The 14,360-nt window shown below is 34.2% G+C and overlaps 1 protein-coding gene across 3 annotated transcripts in view; it reads right to left on the bottom strand.

The window, feature by feature from the left end:
* The window catches only part of LOC111060428 (endophilin-B1), a 30,139-nt gene that overhangs the window by 9,562 nt on the left and 6,217 nt on the right, over nt 1-14,360 (bottom strand). The window contains exons 3-6 of one of the 3 annotated variants that reach the window (XM_039422613.1): nt 12,335-12,401; nt 9,006-9,041; nt 6,215-6,405; nt 2,857-2,963 (exon numbers count right to left, since the gene is read on the bottom strand). In XM_039422613.1, the coding sequence (XP_039278547.1) occupies nt 2,861-2,963; nt 6,215-6,405; nt 9,006-9,041; nt 12,335-12,401 (397 nt within the window). In that variant the 3' untranslated portion in view covers nt 2,857-2,860. Of the gene's footprint in view, nt 1-2,856; nt 2,964-6,214; nt 6,406-9,005; nt 9,042-12,334; nt 12,402-14,360 lie in introns of those variants that run through there. The other 2 variants (XM_039422611.1, XM_039422612.1) reach the window with 2 other exon arrangements.

Genomic DNA, 14,360 nt, shown 5'->3' on the forward strand with positions numbered 1-14,360 from the left:
AAATATAGCAAGATTATTTTAAAGAGAACGTTTAAAGGGATCTTCTTCTTCTGCTAGTGCCTATTCGTTCCGAATATTGGCGATCATCCTGACTATGGTTATCTTATTTACAGCCATCCTGAAAAGTTCTGTTGTAGTTTTTAAAGGGATAAAATTAGTTAAATCTACGTTTTGTTAAAACTGCGTTTTGTGTAACAACAATAGTTATTGAATTTGATTAGGCAATATTCTACCTCAAGACTAATCTTAGTTTAATTCTTGCTTTTATGTTCTATTTCAGATTGAGTTTCCATAAGAATATTAGTCCAGTAATTATTGCTGTCTGACAAGTTTAAACAATGAAACGTAACAGTGTTTGATTTAAGTTTTCCATGATAATATACTGCTATAATATTACATGTTTAAAAAGATTATCCATACGATTTGAAATGCATTTTCAACAAGATAAAACAATGGAGTGTCTAGTACTAATGATTAGAATTCTAAAGGGGTGTTCACAATGTTGTTTTAGCCAGCTAAAGTGCTATTTGATAACTCTGGATTGTGAACGCCTCATCTAGAACCAACTGCTATAAGCTAACGGCAATAGCGATCACAGCGGATAATTTGTGTAACTAAAAGTTTATAACCCCACTTTTGCTACCAAATATTACCAAAACAAAGATGGCCGCCGTTTAAACAGAGTTAGCGGACTCAAACCTGCGCTATCTGCTAACTCGTCTGCTATTTTGTTTCTAACGTACCACTATAGCATTGAGTTAACACAGACTTAGCAAATAGCAGGAGTTAGCGAATAGCTCGACTTAGCCAGCTAACTCCAACATTGTAAATACCCCTTATCAATTTTTTGCAGCACATGATATCGTAGAAGATGACAATAAAATGATTGAATCTACGTTTTCAGTTTATAGCATATTCCAATTTAATAGTTCAAGCAAACTACTTGAAGTTGAAAATAAAGAATAAATTTGAATAAAATGCATTCAAATTTGAAATGTTAAAGGAAAAATAAATTGAGAATGATAACTAACAATCCATTGGTTGGTAAATTTGAAACCAAATTTAAATGTATTTGAAAAGAGAGTAGTTAAAAAAAGTATAAATAGTAAATTTAAATGAAAGATAAATTGAGAATTATAACTAACAATCCATTGGTTGGGATTTAATTTGAAACCAAATTTAAATGTAATTGAAAAGAGAGTAGTTGAAAAAAGTATAAATAGTATTGAAGAAGTGTAAAAAGCGTGCATTTGAAGGTGCAAGAAAATGCAAGAGTCGAGAATTTTGAGAATATATTCAAGTACAGTATTTGAATATCAGGAAATTTGAAAACAAGAGAGTTTAAAAGTAGAGAATTCTGAGTATATATTTAAGTATTTGAATATCGAACAGTTTAAGGAATCAAGATGTGTTCAAATATCAAGCATTAAAAATGTGAATCAGAACATTTGATAAGAACATTCAAGAAAATTTTAGAATTTCAAACACTTGAAGAAAACCACATTATTTAAATCTATTCATTTAAAATGGAATCTGAAAGTGAATTAGAATTCATTTAAGATTGTTTAAAACAGAAGCATTTGAAGAAAATATGTCTAAACATAAGCTTATCTCTGAATGTGTTGATTAAAAACTGTTTAGAATCCAACAATTTCAAGGAAATGTGAATATTAATAAAACATAATGTATAGGTAAAAAGACAACATATTACCAACAAACAACACTACCATTAAAAGTATTCAATTTATTGAATACGGATTGATTTTAAAATAATTGTTTACAAGTCTAGCATTAATTGAAAGAGATATTATGAGATTTTTCATTTAATTATGTCTATTATCTACATAGTGTATGTCTGTAAAATTATTTGACACAATTACAATTATACAATATTATGATACAATTACAATTATACAATATTATGATATACCACTTCATGGAAATTACAATCTATACAAGTATCAAGCATTTGAAGGACATATTTTGGTGTTTTAATTCAAGCTTTGAAGTAAATGTTGAAGTGTTTTTTAAGGTGCGTACAGATATACGCGCCGCGAACATGAGCAATTCACTTTTAATCAGCTGATGCCAAGCTTTTTATAACTGTATCTTACCGTTTCTGTAAAAATACATATATAGTCAGCTGATTAAAAGTGAATTGCTCATGCTCGCGGCGCGTATATCTGTACGCACCTATAGATAAACATTTGAAGGAGATCTAAAGATGAAGTTTTACATAAACGATTGTATTAGTCAAGCATTTTAATAGATCTAAAGGCTTATGTTAGGTAGGGTAGATTCAAGCTTAAAAGAAAAAGATCGTATGTGTTCAAAAGTCAAGCATTTAAAGTGGATTAGAGAGTTTGAATATCGTACATTATAGTGAATCTGAAAGTGAAGGTTAGGTAAGGTAGTTCCAAGCTTGAAGGCAAAAACGTGAGAGTGTTCTAAGGTCAAGCATCTTAAATTTAATTAATTTTGACATAAAATTTGAGTGTTCAAATATCAAGCACTTGAAAGAGATCTAAAAGTGTTCAACTCCAAGCATTTGGTGAAAAACTGAAAGTGTTTAGAAAGCCAAGAAGTTTGAGGAAAATTTTGGAATTTCGGAGACAACTTTGGATACAGGAATGTGGGTTGGTGAGGGATAGAATTTGAAGGGAAGAATGGAAACTCCAAGATTTAGTGGAAAAGTGTTGGAAATCCAAGAAGTTGGAGGAAAATTTTGGAATTTCGGAGACAACTTTGGATACAGGAATGTGGGTTGGTGAGGATTAGAATTTGAAAAAAGTGTGGAAACTCGAAGCATTTAGTTGAAAAGTGTTGGAAAGCCAAGAAGTTGGAGGAAAATTTTTGAAATTTAAGCATGGGAGTGGAGAATTTCGGAAACAGGAATGTGAGCTGGTGAGGACTGATCCAACTCTTCACTGTTCAGTCGAAGGACTGGACTCGGTTTCCTATCACTGCAACATCGTTTCAAATAAATAAAAACCTAGAGAAAAAGAATAACACAAATCCAACAATCACACAATACAATAAAATTCTTTCTGTAGAGTAGACAGCACTATGTTTTCATATCATTGTGGAACAAATCTACACATCAAAGCAAAACAATTTTGCTATTTTAATTCAACCCTCTCATTTAAATTTTAAAAGTAATGAAATTAGTTTTTCGCCACACTGCACAGAAAGCAGCTGTTTTCCAGTCCCTACGTAGATCTGAAAGACCTTGTTTGCAGACGACTCTCGTCTGACGTAAGAAACAGGTTTCTTTCCGGCCTAGGCCGGAAAGAGTACTCTTTCCAGCCGCTAACATGGGAGTCCGTAGTTAATAAGTCATCCACTAGATCGGGCGAGTGTCAACTTTCTTCATCTGAAGTTGCCATTATTTCAGTTCGAATTTCGAATCAAACTAATTCAACATTCACTTCGCAACCATTTTTATTCAATTATTTATTGTTGATTAGCGCATTCCGAATTTTCAAAAATGCTTGAAGATGACGACACCCGTGATATTCCAAGTGAAATTTTAAAAGAATCTTAAATCCTGACTGCAAATCTTCTACCACTAAAATCAAGAGATAGGTACGATAACGAGTATTCTTTATTTATTTTGTCAGCAATACCTGTAGTGTGGCGAAAAATATCGTTCGCACCACAGGCAAAAATGTTTTTCCGGCTCTCAATCTTTTCTAGTCCTCGACCTACGGCCTCGGACTTGAAACCGATTTCGAGCCGGAAAAATCTCATTTTCTGCTCAAGGTGCGAAATATACTATTTCATAATTTCAAGACTTTCCATGTTAAATTTATATTATTTGATCTACCAATAAAATGCACACCGTTTCCCACGAAGAGGTGTCCACGTTTAATTTTATATTACGTGCCCATTCATGTACCGAACTTTTTCAAATTTTACACAGTTTACAAAGTAAGTTCTGAAAATATTCTGTGAAAATTTCAGCTTTCTAACCTTCGTGGAAACAAAATGGCGGCATATTTAAAAAAATCCAATTCGCTTTCTTTATAAACTACTTCCATGAGTTATTATCTGATTTGTTTACTACGTTGCGGTGGTCTTGCCTCATTTGATGGTACCAGAAATGGATCAAGCAATCTTCCAACAAGATGGTACTCCACCTCATTTCGCAAATCATGTCAAGCAATATTACTGAATGAGAAACTTCATGGCCGTTGGATTGGTCGTGGAAGTAATTTTTTAGATTGGCCACCCCGAACGCCAGATTTAATTGTTTGTGACTTGTTTTTATGGGGTTACTTGAAGGAAAAAGTTTATACCCATAGCTTTAATAATGATGAGGAGCTAAAACGATCAATAGAAGAGGAGCTTCTCCAGATACCGTGGAGTTTCTTTGTGTGAGCTTTCGAATCATTTCTTAAGCGCTGTTATCAGTGTGTTGCTGTGGATGAGCTTCAATTTAAATAATTTTGGACTTCAAGGTTTTTCATTAAGCTATGTTCTAGTCTTTTTATTTAAAAGTCATATTGTCTAACCCATTTGAAGTCTATCCCATTTTTTCAGATTTTTAAATTCATAATTTTTTTCAAATAGAAAAAAAATGTGTAATTTAGATGATTTTATTCCGGATTGAATTTATATTGAATTGTAACTATTGAGATACTTACCTCTTTATTATATTTATTGATTGATACAATAAGTACATCATCAAAATGATAGGGAGAGAAGAAATAAGGTAACCTTGTGCTATTCCTCTCCCAAATTTAGATAAGTTTACACATACTAGTTGTTTTCAGTGCTCAATTATTTTCACAAATTATATTTTTTAAATTTAGATGCTTCGAAACAAAACATAGAAGAAATATTTCACATTATCATCACTAAAATAGGAAATATTCAAATATTAAAGAAATAATTTTGCAGGACCAAAAATCCTCTACACTTCATTCTTGGGTTGCTTACAGATGATAAACAACCTGGTGATAGCAACGCAACGTAAATATTGAAATTGCTCTTTCACAACATACGAGGGTTTTTTTAGCGTTACTTACACTAATGATTGAACGTAATTGCCGTGAAGGTTGAGGCATTTGTCATACCAGTTGACCAACTTACCAAACCCCTCTTTTGAGGGTTCATTAACGTTTCAGGTGGGCCGTCCACTGGAACCGTTTTCGTCCGAGCTAGCATCGGCCGAAAACTACCGAACGCGACCGAACAATCCCCCAACAAAGAAAGGAATAGCTCGTCCAATGCAACAGGTTGCCGTCTCCGGCCAATCAATTTTTCGATCCGAATTTAATGGGATTTTCCGGCCGAACTAACTACTCGAGCTGAGACAACTAAGTGGTCCTAACCTTAAATTGTTTCACAGTCTTGTCTGTTTTTGTTTTCTGAAGTTGTTTTGTTTTATAAAGTTGTAACTATGGACAACGAAAAGTTGATAAGTTTGGTTCAAGAGCATGTTCCATTGTGGGATATGCGAGACAAAAGATATCATCGTCGTGATGTTCAAAGGAATCTGTGGACAAAGATTGCTGAACAAATAGGATCTGAAGGTAATATTATTGTAATGAATAACTAATTTAGTGGATATTTGTTTATTCAATTTTCAAAATCTCAATATAATCATTGTATATGGAAAATTTTGGTGGCTATGATAGTAGTTAATTCAATAACTGGCAACCAGCCAACTACTGAACTAGACTGACGTAAACGGTTCCAATGGACGACCATATTCGGCCGAATTAACGGCCGGCAGATTCGTCCGATCCAACTATATCACGAGATTTGGTTGACTACGGTTCCCCAGTGGACGGTTACTCTTACACGGATGAGCGATTTTTCGAATTTCAAATTGTAACTTCATCTTCGATATTGTACATCTGAATAGAATGATTAGAAATTGATTAATTTCTGAATAGAAATTCCCTACCTTCCCCCCTACACACAGATGGATAGTGTAGTAGGGGGATTCCAAAATATGTTGTATATTGTATTTCTTATTCGTGTATTATGTTTTTTTGGAAATAAACTGAACTTGAATTAGAAATAAATACATAGAATAATTCATAAATTGAATGAATTTCATGTAGAATCTATGGTTTTTGTTACACCTTTCGTTGGTCACCTGTACAATTTCAACATAAAATAAATGATTGGGAGAGACTAAACCCTCAACTATTTATCTTCCTAATTTCGAGAAATTATATTGTTCATGTCTCAATAAATTTACCTCTGCATTTCGGCCTTGAGCTGTTGCATGGTGTGATGACATCGCTCGTAATAAGTGACCTGCGCATCGACGAATTCGTGTAGACTGCGCAGGTGACTGGCATGGGAGCTGTTCACCCCTTCCAGCAGCAGTTTGGTGATCTCAGCCTGACGGTCGTATTCGGACTGCGCCACTCTCAGGTCGCGTTCCGCCTGCAAAAATCATTCATTCATTCATTCATCAAATGATACTACATTGAATAAATATCATCCTAATGCCATTTTATACAGATTAGATATAGATGGCCTTGGAAGTAAGTGAGTAAGTGATAGCATTTGATTAATTTGAATAGATTAATCAAGAGAATATTCTTGAGCAGCTTGCACACGGGGACAACTCATTCATCAAAAATATTTATACAGGGTGTTCTGATAAAAGGTGCCCATAAGCTAGGGGGTGATTCCTCACATCAAAAGAGGGGTTCTAATTAACATAGGTCCGAAAATGCTTAGTTACCAAGTTATACAGGGTGAAAGATTTCGTCTGAATTGCAGTTCCCCTGCCCTACGGGTATTTGTTGGCTGTTAATTAATATGTTAAATTCAGCGTACTTTATGTAAAATGAACTGAGAAATTAAATAAAACAGTTTCCAGACCGTTAGCTACAGTAATTTTCAAGATATGTGACGAAATACGCAAAACTTGGTCCCGAAAAACAAGTTCCTTTAAGGTTTGAAGGAGATTTACTATGTTAAATGTACAATAAACACAACATATTTTTCACAGAACTTCTAGAAAATTTTATTTCGAAGAGAAAGATGTAGAATAAGTCTATAATAGACAAACGCAACCCTTAAAAAATAATCCTTAATTACATACAAAACGCATGAAAAGAGAGCTTAACAGATTTTGTATATTTTTCATGCGTTTTTTATGTAATTTAGGGTTACTTTTTAAGGGTTGCGTTTGTCTATTATAGACAATTACTTCTTCAAGATGGCTTCCTCCTGCACGAATACACTCTTGAAATCTGTGTTGACGATTCCTGAACGATTGCTGCAACATTTGAGCTGGGATATTGTTAATTTCATTTTGAATTGTTTGTTATGATTCAACCACAGTTATTGGTCAAGTTGTGAAAACGTTTGATTTGAGATGGCTCCACAAACAGAAAATCGCAGGTGGACAGATCATGGGACCAGGAAACTCAGATGTTACAGCGATCAATAAGGAATCGTCAACACAGATTTCAAGGGTGTAGGAGGAAGCCATCTTAAAGAAGTAATTGTCAAGTGATAGATGTTATTAATAATTCTCAAATGGCAAGTCTTGAACTTTACATTAGTTTGAATGAAATCTTTTTTGCCCTTCCCACTAATGTTTTATGGCGTTTTTAAAAGTTCCCCGTTATTCTGAGTCACCCTGTATAAATACTCGAGCCCTCTGATTATATGAATTAGCAATATTTAAGATGGGCATAAAAATACTATGAAACGAGAATAAAACCTCTACAGTACTACATAAAAAAACTAAAAATTGTACCAAATAGAATTATCCAGTTCTTGAGAAACTAGAAGGTATTTCAAACTAATTGAAACATCGCCTACTAAAAAAACGCAGTCTAAAAAATGGAATACATACGTCAAAACTCTATTACCTATAAATATCACAACTAATATTAATAAAAACAATATAAAAACTTGTAGTACCCTTTATTATTAAAAACTTTAAAATATTTTAACGACTAGTTTTTTATAAATAGATAATTATTTATTTTCTACATTTCAACTTGAAAACTAGTTTCCTATGTGTCGAGACTAGTCGTTGAAATATTTTAAAGTTTTTAATAATAAAGGTTACTACAAGTTTTTATATTGTTTCTATTAATTTGTACAAGAGTAGCCTGCCCATATAAGCGAAGTGTTTTTATCACAACTAATCTATCAAATAATAGTTATTTGTAGATCTAGAGTGAAAAGTACGACTTTTTCTCCCTGTGGGAAAAGTTTGAAGCCCGAGGCGAAGCCGAGGGCAGCAATTTTCCTGAGGGAGAAAAAGTATTTTTCGCTCGTGATGTACACAACATTTTTCCTCCATCTACATTTTTTTATAGAAACTGCAAATAAAATCATTCTAATAACTTATGCTACGTATTGGTGACAATGATTCCTAACAACATAACCTAAATCTAAAACCTAAAAACCGGTCGTCTGATTGGCACTGCCGATTGCGCTATCTATCGGCAAAAGTTGTAACAATTATATCAGCTGGGCAGCTACCAAAAATGGCTGACTCCAGATCACGCGGTTCAGATTTGAATTGCAGATCAAAAATATTTGTTGGCTGATATTTTGAATAGAATAAAATATTTTAAAAATTGTATAAATTTTTATCGTCTACTAATATTAAGAATATAAAAATTATCATACAAACATATATTTCATGAGTTGATCAAATTTCTGGTTGTGGTATTGAATTCAGTTGACTCAATTGACACAGACACCTCTATTATGCTTTCTCATCTGAGCTTAGACCTTCTAACCTATTACAATGTAAGTTTCAAAATAGAGATGCTCCACATGTTATTTAAATGGAGTCACTTTTACTCCCTAGGGAGTCTTTCTGTTTTTTACTACCGGGAGCGAAAAAGTGACACTTTAGTATTAGGTTTCAGGGAGTAAAGTAAGTACTTTAGACAGTAGGTGGAGGAAAAATAAATAAATAGAAATCGGCAATAATTAATGCTACTGTACATCAAAGCAAGCAAACTTCTACAGGGTACTAATAAACACTGAATTCCATAATATATTACCTGATCAAGTAAGAACTCTGGACTTAGTCCATCCTTCTGTTTGCATGAAACAACATTGCTATTAGGTTAGTTCTAGGTTGGATTCTCAAGAATACCGGGCGATTCAAAAAGACTTGACAACTTTGAAAATTCATATAAATCTTATAAAACAAGGTACAGAGCTGGTTTTGGTGTTGTTTTAAAGGAAAACACTTCAAGTTTATATTAGTAGGTTGGATTCTCAAGAATACCGGGCGATTCAAAAAGACTTGACAACTTCGAAAATTAATAAAAATCTTATAAAACAAGGTAAATAGCTGGGTTTGGTGTTGTTTTAAAGGAAAACACTTCAAGTTATTTTATCTTAAACTAAAGATGTTCTATGTGACTTCCGTTGGTTATCATGCAGACATACCACCATCGATAGTCGATTTCTTCCCAGACTCACACCAGCATTTCAGGCGTAACTTGCTCAACAGCAGCGCAAATCCTTGCTCTAAGTTCAGGTAGAGTGGCTGGCAAAGAAGGTACGTACTCCATATCTTTTATGAAACCCCACAAGACAAAAACCAGCGGTGTTAGGGGGCCATGCAATTGGCGCATTACGGCCAATCCACTGATTAGGAAAGCGGTCATTAAGAAAATCCCGGACGTCAGTCAGATGGTTTAGTGGTGTGCCATCTTGCATACAGAAAACATTTCGTTCTCGGTCATCCTAATCGATGTGTGGTATCAATAGTTATTTGTGCAACTAGTGCGCAAAGTGACAGTTTGCTGCACCGAAAGAAACGTTTACGCCCGAGCCGTAGGCGAGGGCGGAATGGTTTCTTGAGTGCAGCAGAGGAACTTTGCGCACGTATTTCACATTAAGTTTTTCCTACAGTTACCATTGAATATGAAAAGTGGGTAATTATGGGTAAAATTGCCTGAAATGCATCAAATGTTTTTCTGTGTAATTTTATTATTGTTAAAAACCTTAATCCTAAAATCCTAAAGTCCTCGTTGTCCTTGGTTATAATATACAATGAATAATAATTAGCGCGTTGTGCTTCGTTGCACCTCTGCTCACTATAGCAGCCCAGTCACTGTTACCAACTTCATTTTGATTTTGCTGCACTGTTGCTCCATATAACCTACTAAGTATTTTGCGTTGCCATGTTGCAAATCTGGAGTGCAGAAAAATTTTTCCCGCACTAGAGCGGAAAAGTGATTCTTTGTGTTTTGTAATCAGTGCAGCAATGGCCACTTTTCAACGTAACTGTAGGAAAACATTTTTGCAACATATCAAGGTACACTCTGCTGTTCTTCAAAACAAAACACACAGCTAGCACGCTCGGGTCCAGTGAGGGCAGCCATCTTTGACGTAACTGCCACTAGCGCTTGAGCGGCTCGACCACGCACTAGCGGACTAATTGAGTCGAAACTTGGAGTGTTTTCTTCTAAAACAACACCAAAACCAGCTCTGTACCTTGTTTAATAATAAGATTTATATGAATATTCAAAGTTGTAAAGTCATTTTTGAATCACCCGGTATTTTTAAACGCCTTTGAAATTATAGTTATTCCATTATAAACACACAACTGAATTGATCATACCATCTTCGAATTCAGACAATAACCTTTCTAAATTTCTAAATAAATCTGAATTGAATTAGTATACAGAATGATTCTTAATTATGGTAAAATAATTTAATATGTGATAGTAGAGATAAAAATAAGAAAAAAAGTTCTTATAAACATGTATCCATAAACGCTTCATCAGCGAGCTATACAGAGTGAGAGATTTCGCCCGGAATTCAGTTCCTCTGGTGAAATACACCGATGCTGAATTGTTTGGGGACTAGTTTTTGTAAAACCTATGGTGGAATCATATGGAAAAGTATCTGGAAAATTGAATAAAACTTGTCTGGAAGCTGTAGTGTGAGTAGTTTTTGAGAAAAAAGTTGAAATATGCCTAAAATCCAAGTAGAAAAACACAGGCTACTACAGCTACAACCTATGAGTTATTAGTTCTCTCCTCAAACTTCTCTCAACAGCAAATTTTTGTGGTATAATGTACTACATAAGAATACATTTTATTCAACTTTTATTTGAATTTAGTTTACACAGCTTACATAATTATTTTAAGAATTAAATTTTCTATAATTTTTATTGCGAAAAATTATTTGTTTACTGGTCATTAAAGAAAGTTATTGGGCATCAAACGTAGAAGTCTGTGTTTTTCTACTTAGCTTTCTTGCATATTTCAACTTATTTCTCAAAAACTACTCACACTACAGCTTCCACACTAGTTCTATTCAATTTTTCCATATGAATCCACCATGAGTTTTTCAAAAACTAGTCCAATTCAGCATCGGTGTATTTCACCAGAGGAACTGAATTCCGGGCGAAATCTTTCACCCTGTATAGCTCGCTAATGAAGCGTTTATGGATATATGTTTATAATAACTTTTTTCTTATTTTTACCTCCACTATCATGTATTAATTACTTTACCATGATTAAGAATCACCCTGTATATTGATAATAAATAGCATATTTAGAATGTGAATGGAAATGAAAATCTCACCTCCTTTACGAGATAATTACAAAAATGACAACACTTATTATTATTAATCTAAGCCCAAATTCATCATGAGTGTTAATATTCTACTCATGTCGCATCCTCATGTTGGCCCAATGAAGGCCAATGTCGACCAGCGCCAGTGTATGGATGGGTGGTTTGCCAGCGCTGGCCTTCATTGGCCTACCAGGCTCGGCCAACATGTGGACTAGGCATCCGAGTAATTTATGGTATTTATTATAAACCGAACAATAGACATGATAATAAATGAATATCTATCATCCAATGAAGTATTTCAATAGGGCTATTTGAATTGTCATGTACCATGGGTTTTGACAGCTCCTCAAAACACATCAAAATTTGAATTTATTTCCTTTAAAATATTTTATTAATAAATTCGGGATCACCAGAAAGCCAATTTGCGCTGACTGAATGAAAAAATCGCAAAGCTTCAGAGTGTTGGAACTTTCCAGTCTCCCCACCAGCCGGCATTTTCAGAGAAGCCGTCTTATCAGAAAGGACTTCTCCGATTGGTTCTTGTGAAATTAACCACTGTTAAAATTTAACCGGCTTCTGTGCAACCGGGCCTCAATATCTTATCAGATGATGAGATAGTAAAGCTGTGAACAGGTTGTGAGGGCGGCAGATCGCCCAACTTAAATATGTTAGTTGAGTAAATAATTGAAATCAGTGTTTCTGAATTGAATACGACTTATATTGGGAGGTTGGCCAAGCATTAATCTGGGTGAAAAATTAAAATCAATGTTTTTGAATTGAAAAAATAACTTACATTGGGTGGCTGACCAAGCATTGATCTGGCTTTGCGGACTCGACTCTTACACGCATCTAGATCCAACCTGAAAGCATAACAACATAATGTAATTTAAAGGATAAAAACTGATACAAATGAAATTGAATAGATATTGGAAATTGATACAAATGATATTGGAATGTATCAAATGGAAAACAGATCTAATTATCTAGCATGACATACTATAGAAAGGTTCACGTTATAATGACAGTATTTGATCATCATTGGTATTGCTATCCTTCTCTATCATTCAACAAAATGGATGGCTCTATCTTTTTCTAGCTCTGCAACGTTGCCAGACGTTGTCTGAAGAAATACAACTGATAAAAAAATATATTATCTCAATTACCTATGGAAAGTTATCATTTAATCATTGAAACGTTTATTTTCATGACGTTTAAAATACAAATTTTAAGAAGAATGAACAGTTGTTAATATTACCATAGAGAAACAATAGCGTAAGTAGATATCCCATGGTATAATGAGTTTATGTCGCAACTTTTACTGTTATCTCAAGCCGATTACTGTCGATTATTATCGATTTTTACTGTTTTGGCCGGGTAAGAGTGTTTGAACAGCACACTATGAGAGACTACCAGTGTCACACAGCTTCAAGGGAAAGAACTACGTGGACTATCAGCTTCAGATATGTTGCGACATAAACTCCCTATACCATGGGATATCTATTTACGCTATTGTTTCTCTATGATATTACATCAGATATACCGGTATCAATCTACTATCCTCTACGGCAGGCAATGACAAGGCAGAGATTCAGCAACGCTGTTCTTCTATCTTTCTGCACTCCCATTATAACGTGGACCTCACTATAGCGTGTGCATGGCTGGCTCCATTTAGTTACATGGTCCGAGCCGCGGGCTCATCGTCCGCCGCCAGAGCAAAAAAAAAAAACGCCTCATGTGTCCCTAGCCTTAACTTGATTGCTAGATAGAGTATTGGAGGAGACGGCGGCAAATTTGAATGAAGCAATCAGCGCTCAAGTTTTTCATTCCAATCAATATCCGTCTTATAGGGCAGAAACACAATATGATTGGTACTTATGAAAGTGTTAGTACATTGGCAGAATGAGAATATGTGAACACTCCTTTAAGAATGGGACTCCCTTTAATAGTATATTTCGCACCTAGGGCCGAAAATGAGACTTTTCCGGCTTGAAATCGGTTTTCAAGTAAGAGTCCGTAGGCCGAGGACTAGAAAAGATTGAGAGCCGGAAAAAAAATTTTTGCCTGTGGTGAGAACGTTATTTTTCGCCACACAGAAAAATAATATATAAGAATAATTGTCTATTATAAGCACTTCCGAAAGCAGAAGTGGAAGCTCATAGCTCTAGCAAATCTGAATATATCAGGAAATTGTCCAAGTATTTTTATTTTTTATTCTGATTTGTCTAAATAACCTAAAAGATTATGTTCAATTATGTGGGAGGTTGAGTTTATACTTTTTTATTCTTCCAAATGACAATAAGATGATATTATTATAAATGTTTTAATTATTGAATGATAAACACAAATAATGAAAAGTTTTTGATCAGCTGTTTTAGCACACTTGAAATTTGGCCAATCTGAATGTCAACGGAAGTTTAGGTTAGAAGTTCTATCCTACTCTGAAAATCGAATTATTTGAATAGTTTATAATATATATCTTATCTGTATTTTATTCATCCAAATAAAATGATAGTATATTATTGCAGAATACTTTATTGAATTCTAGAAGCATAAAATGATTCCGTTTATCCACCATGTTCCGTGATAAACGCTGTAACTAGGAGGTTTGAGATTAGATTCTATTATACTCTGAAAATTGAATTTGAATACTTTATAATATCTCATTTGTATCTCATTCATCAAAATAAAATGATAGTATCTTATTGCAAAAACTTTATTCAATTCTAGAAGCGTAAACTGATTCCGTTTCATAAACTATTTTGTAAACACGTTCACATCAAATCAGAATCAGCTGACTTCAAGGTTATTTTACAGCCCTA

This window comes from Nilaparvata lugens, chromosome 3 (genome assembly GCF_014356525.2).
Source record: "Nilaparvata lugens isolate BPH chromosome 3, ASM1435652v1, whole genome shotgun sequence".
NCBI lineage: Eukaryota > Metazoa > Arthropoda > Insecta > Hemiptera > Delphacidae > Nilaparvata > Nilaparvata lugens.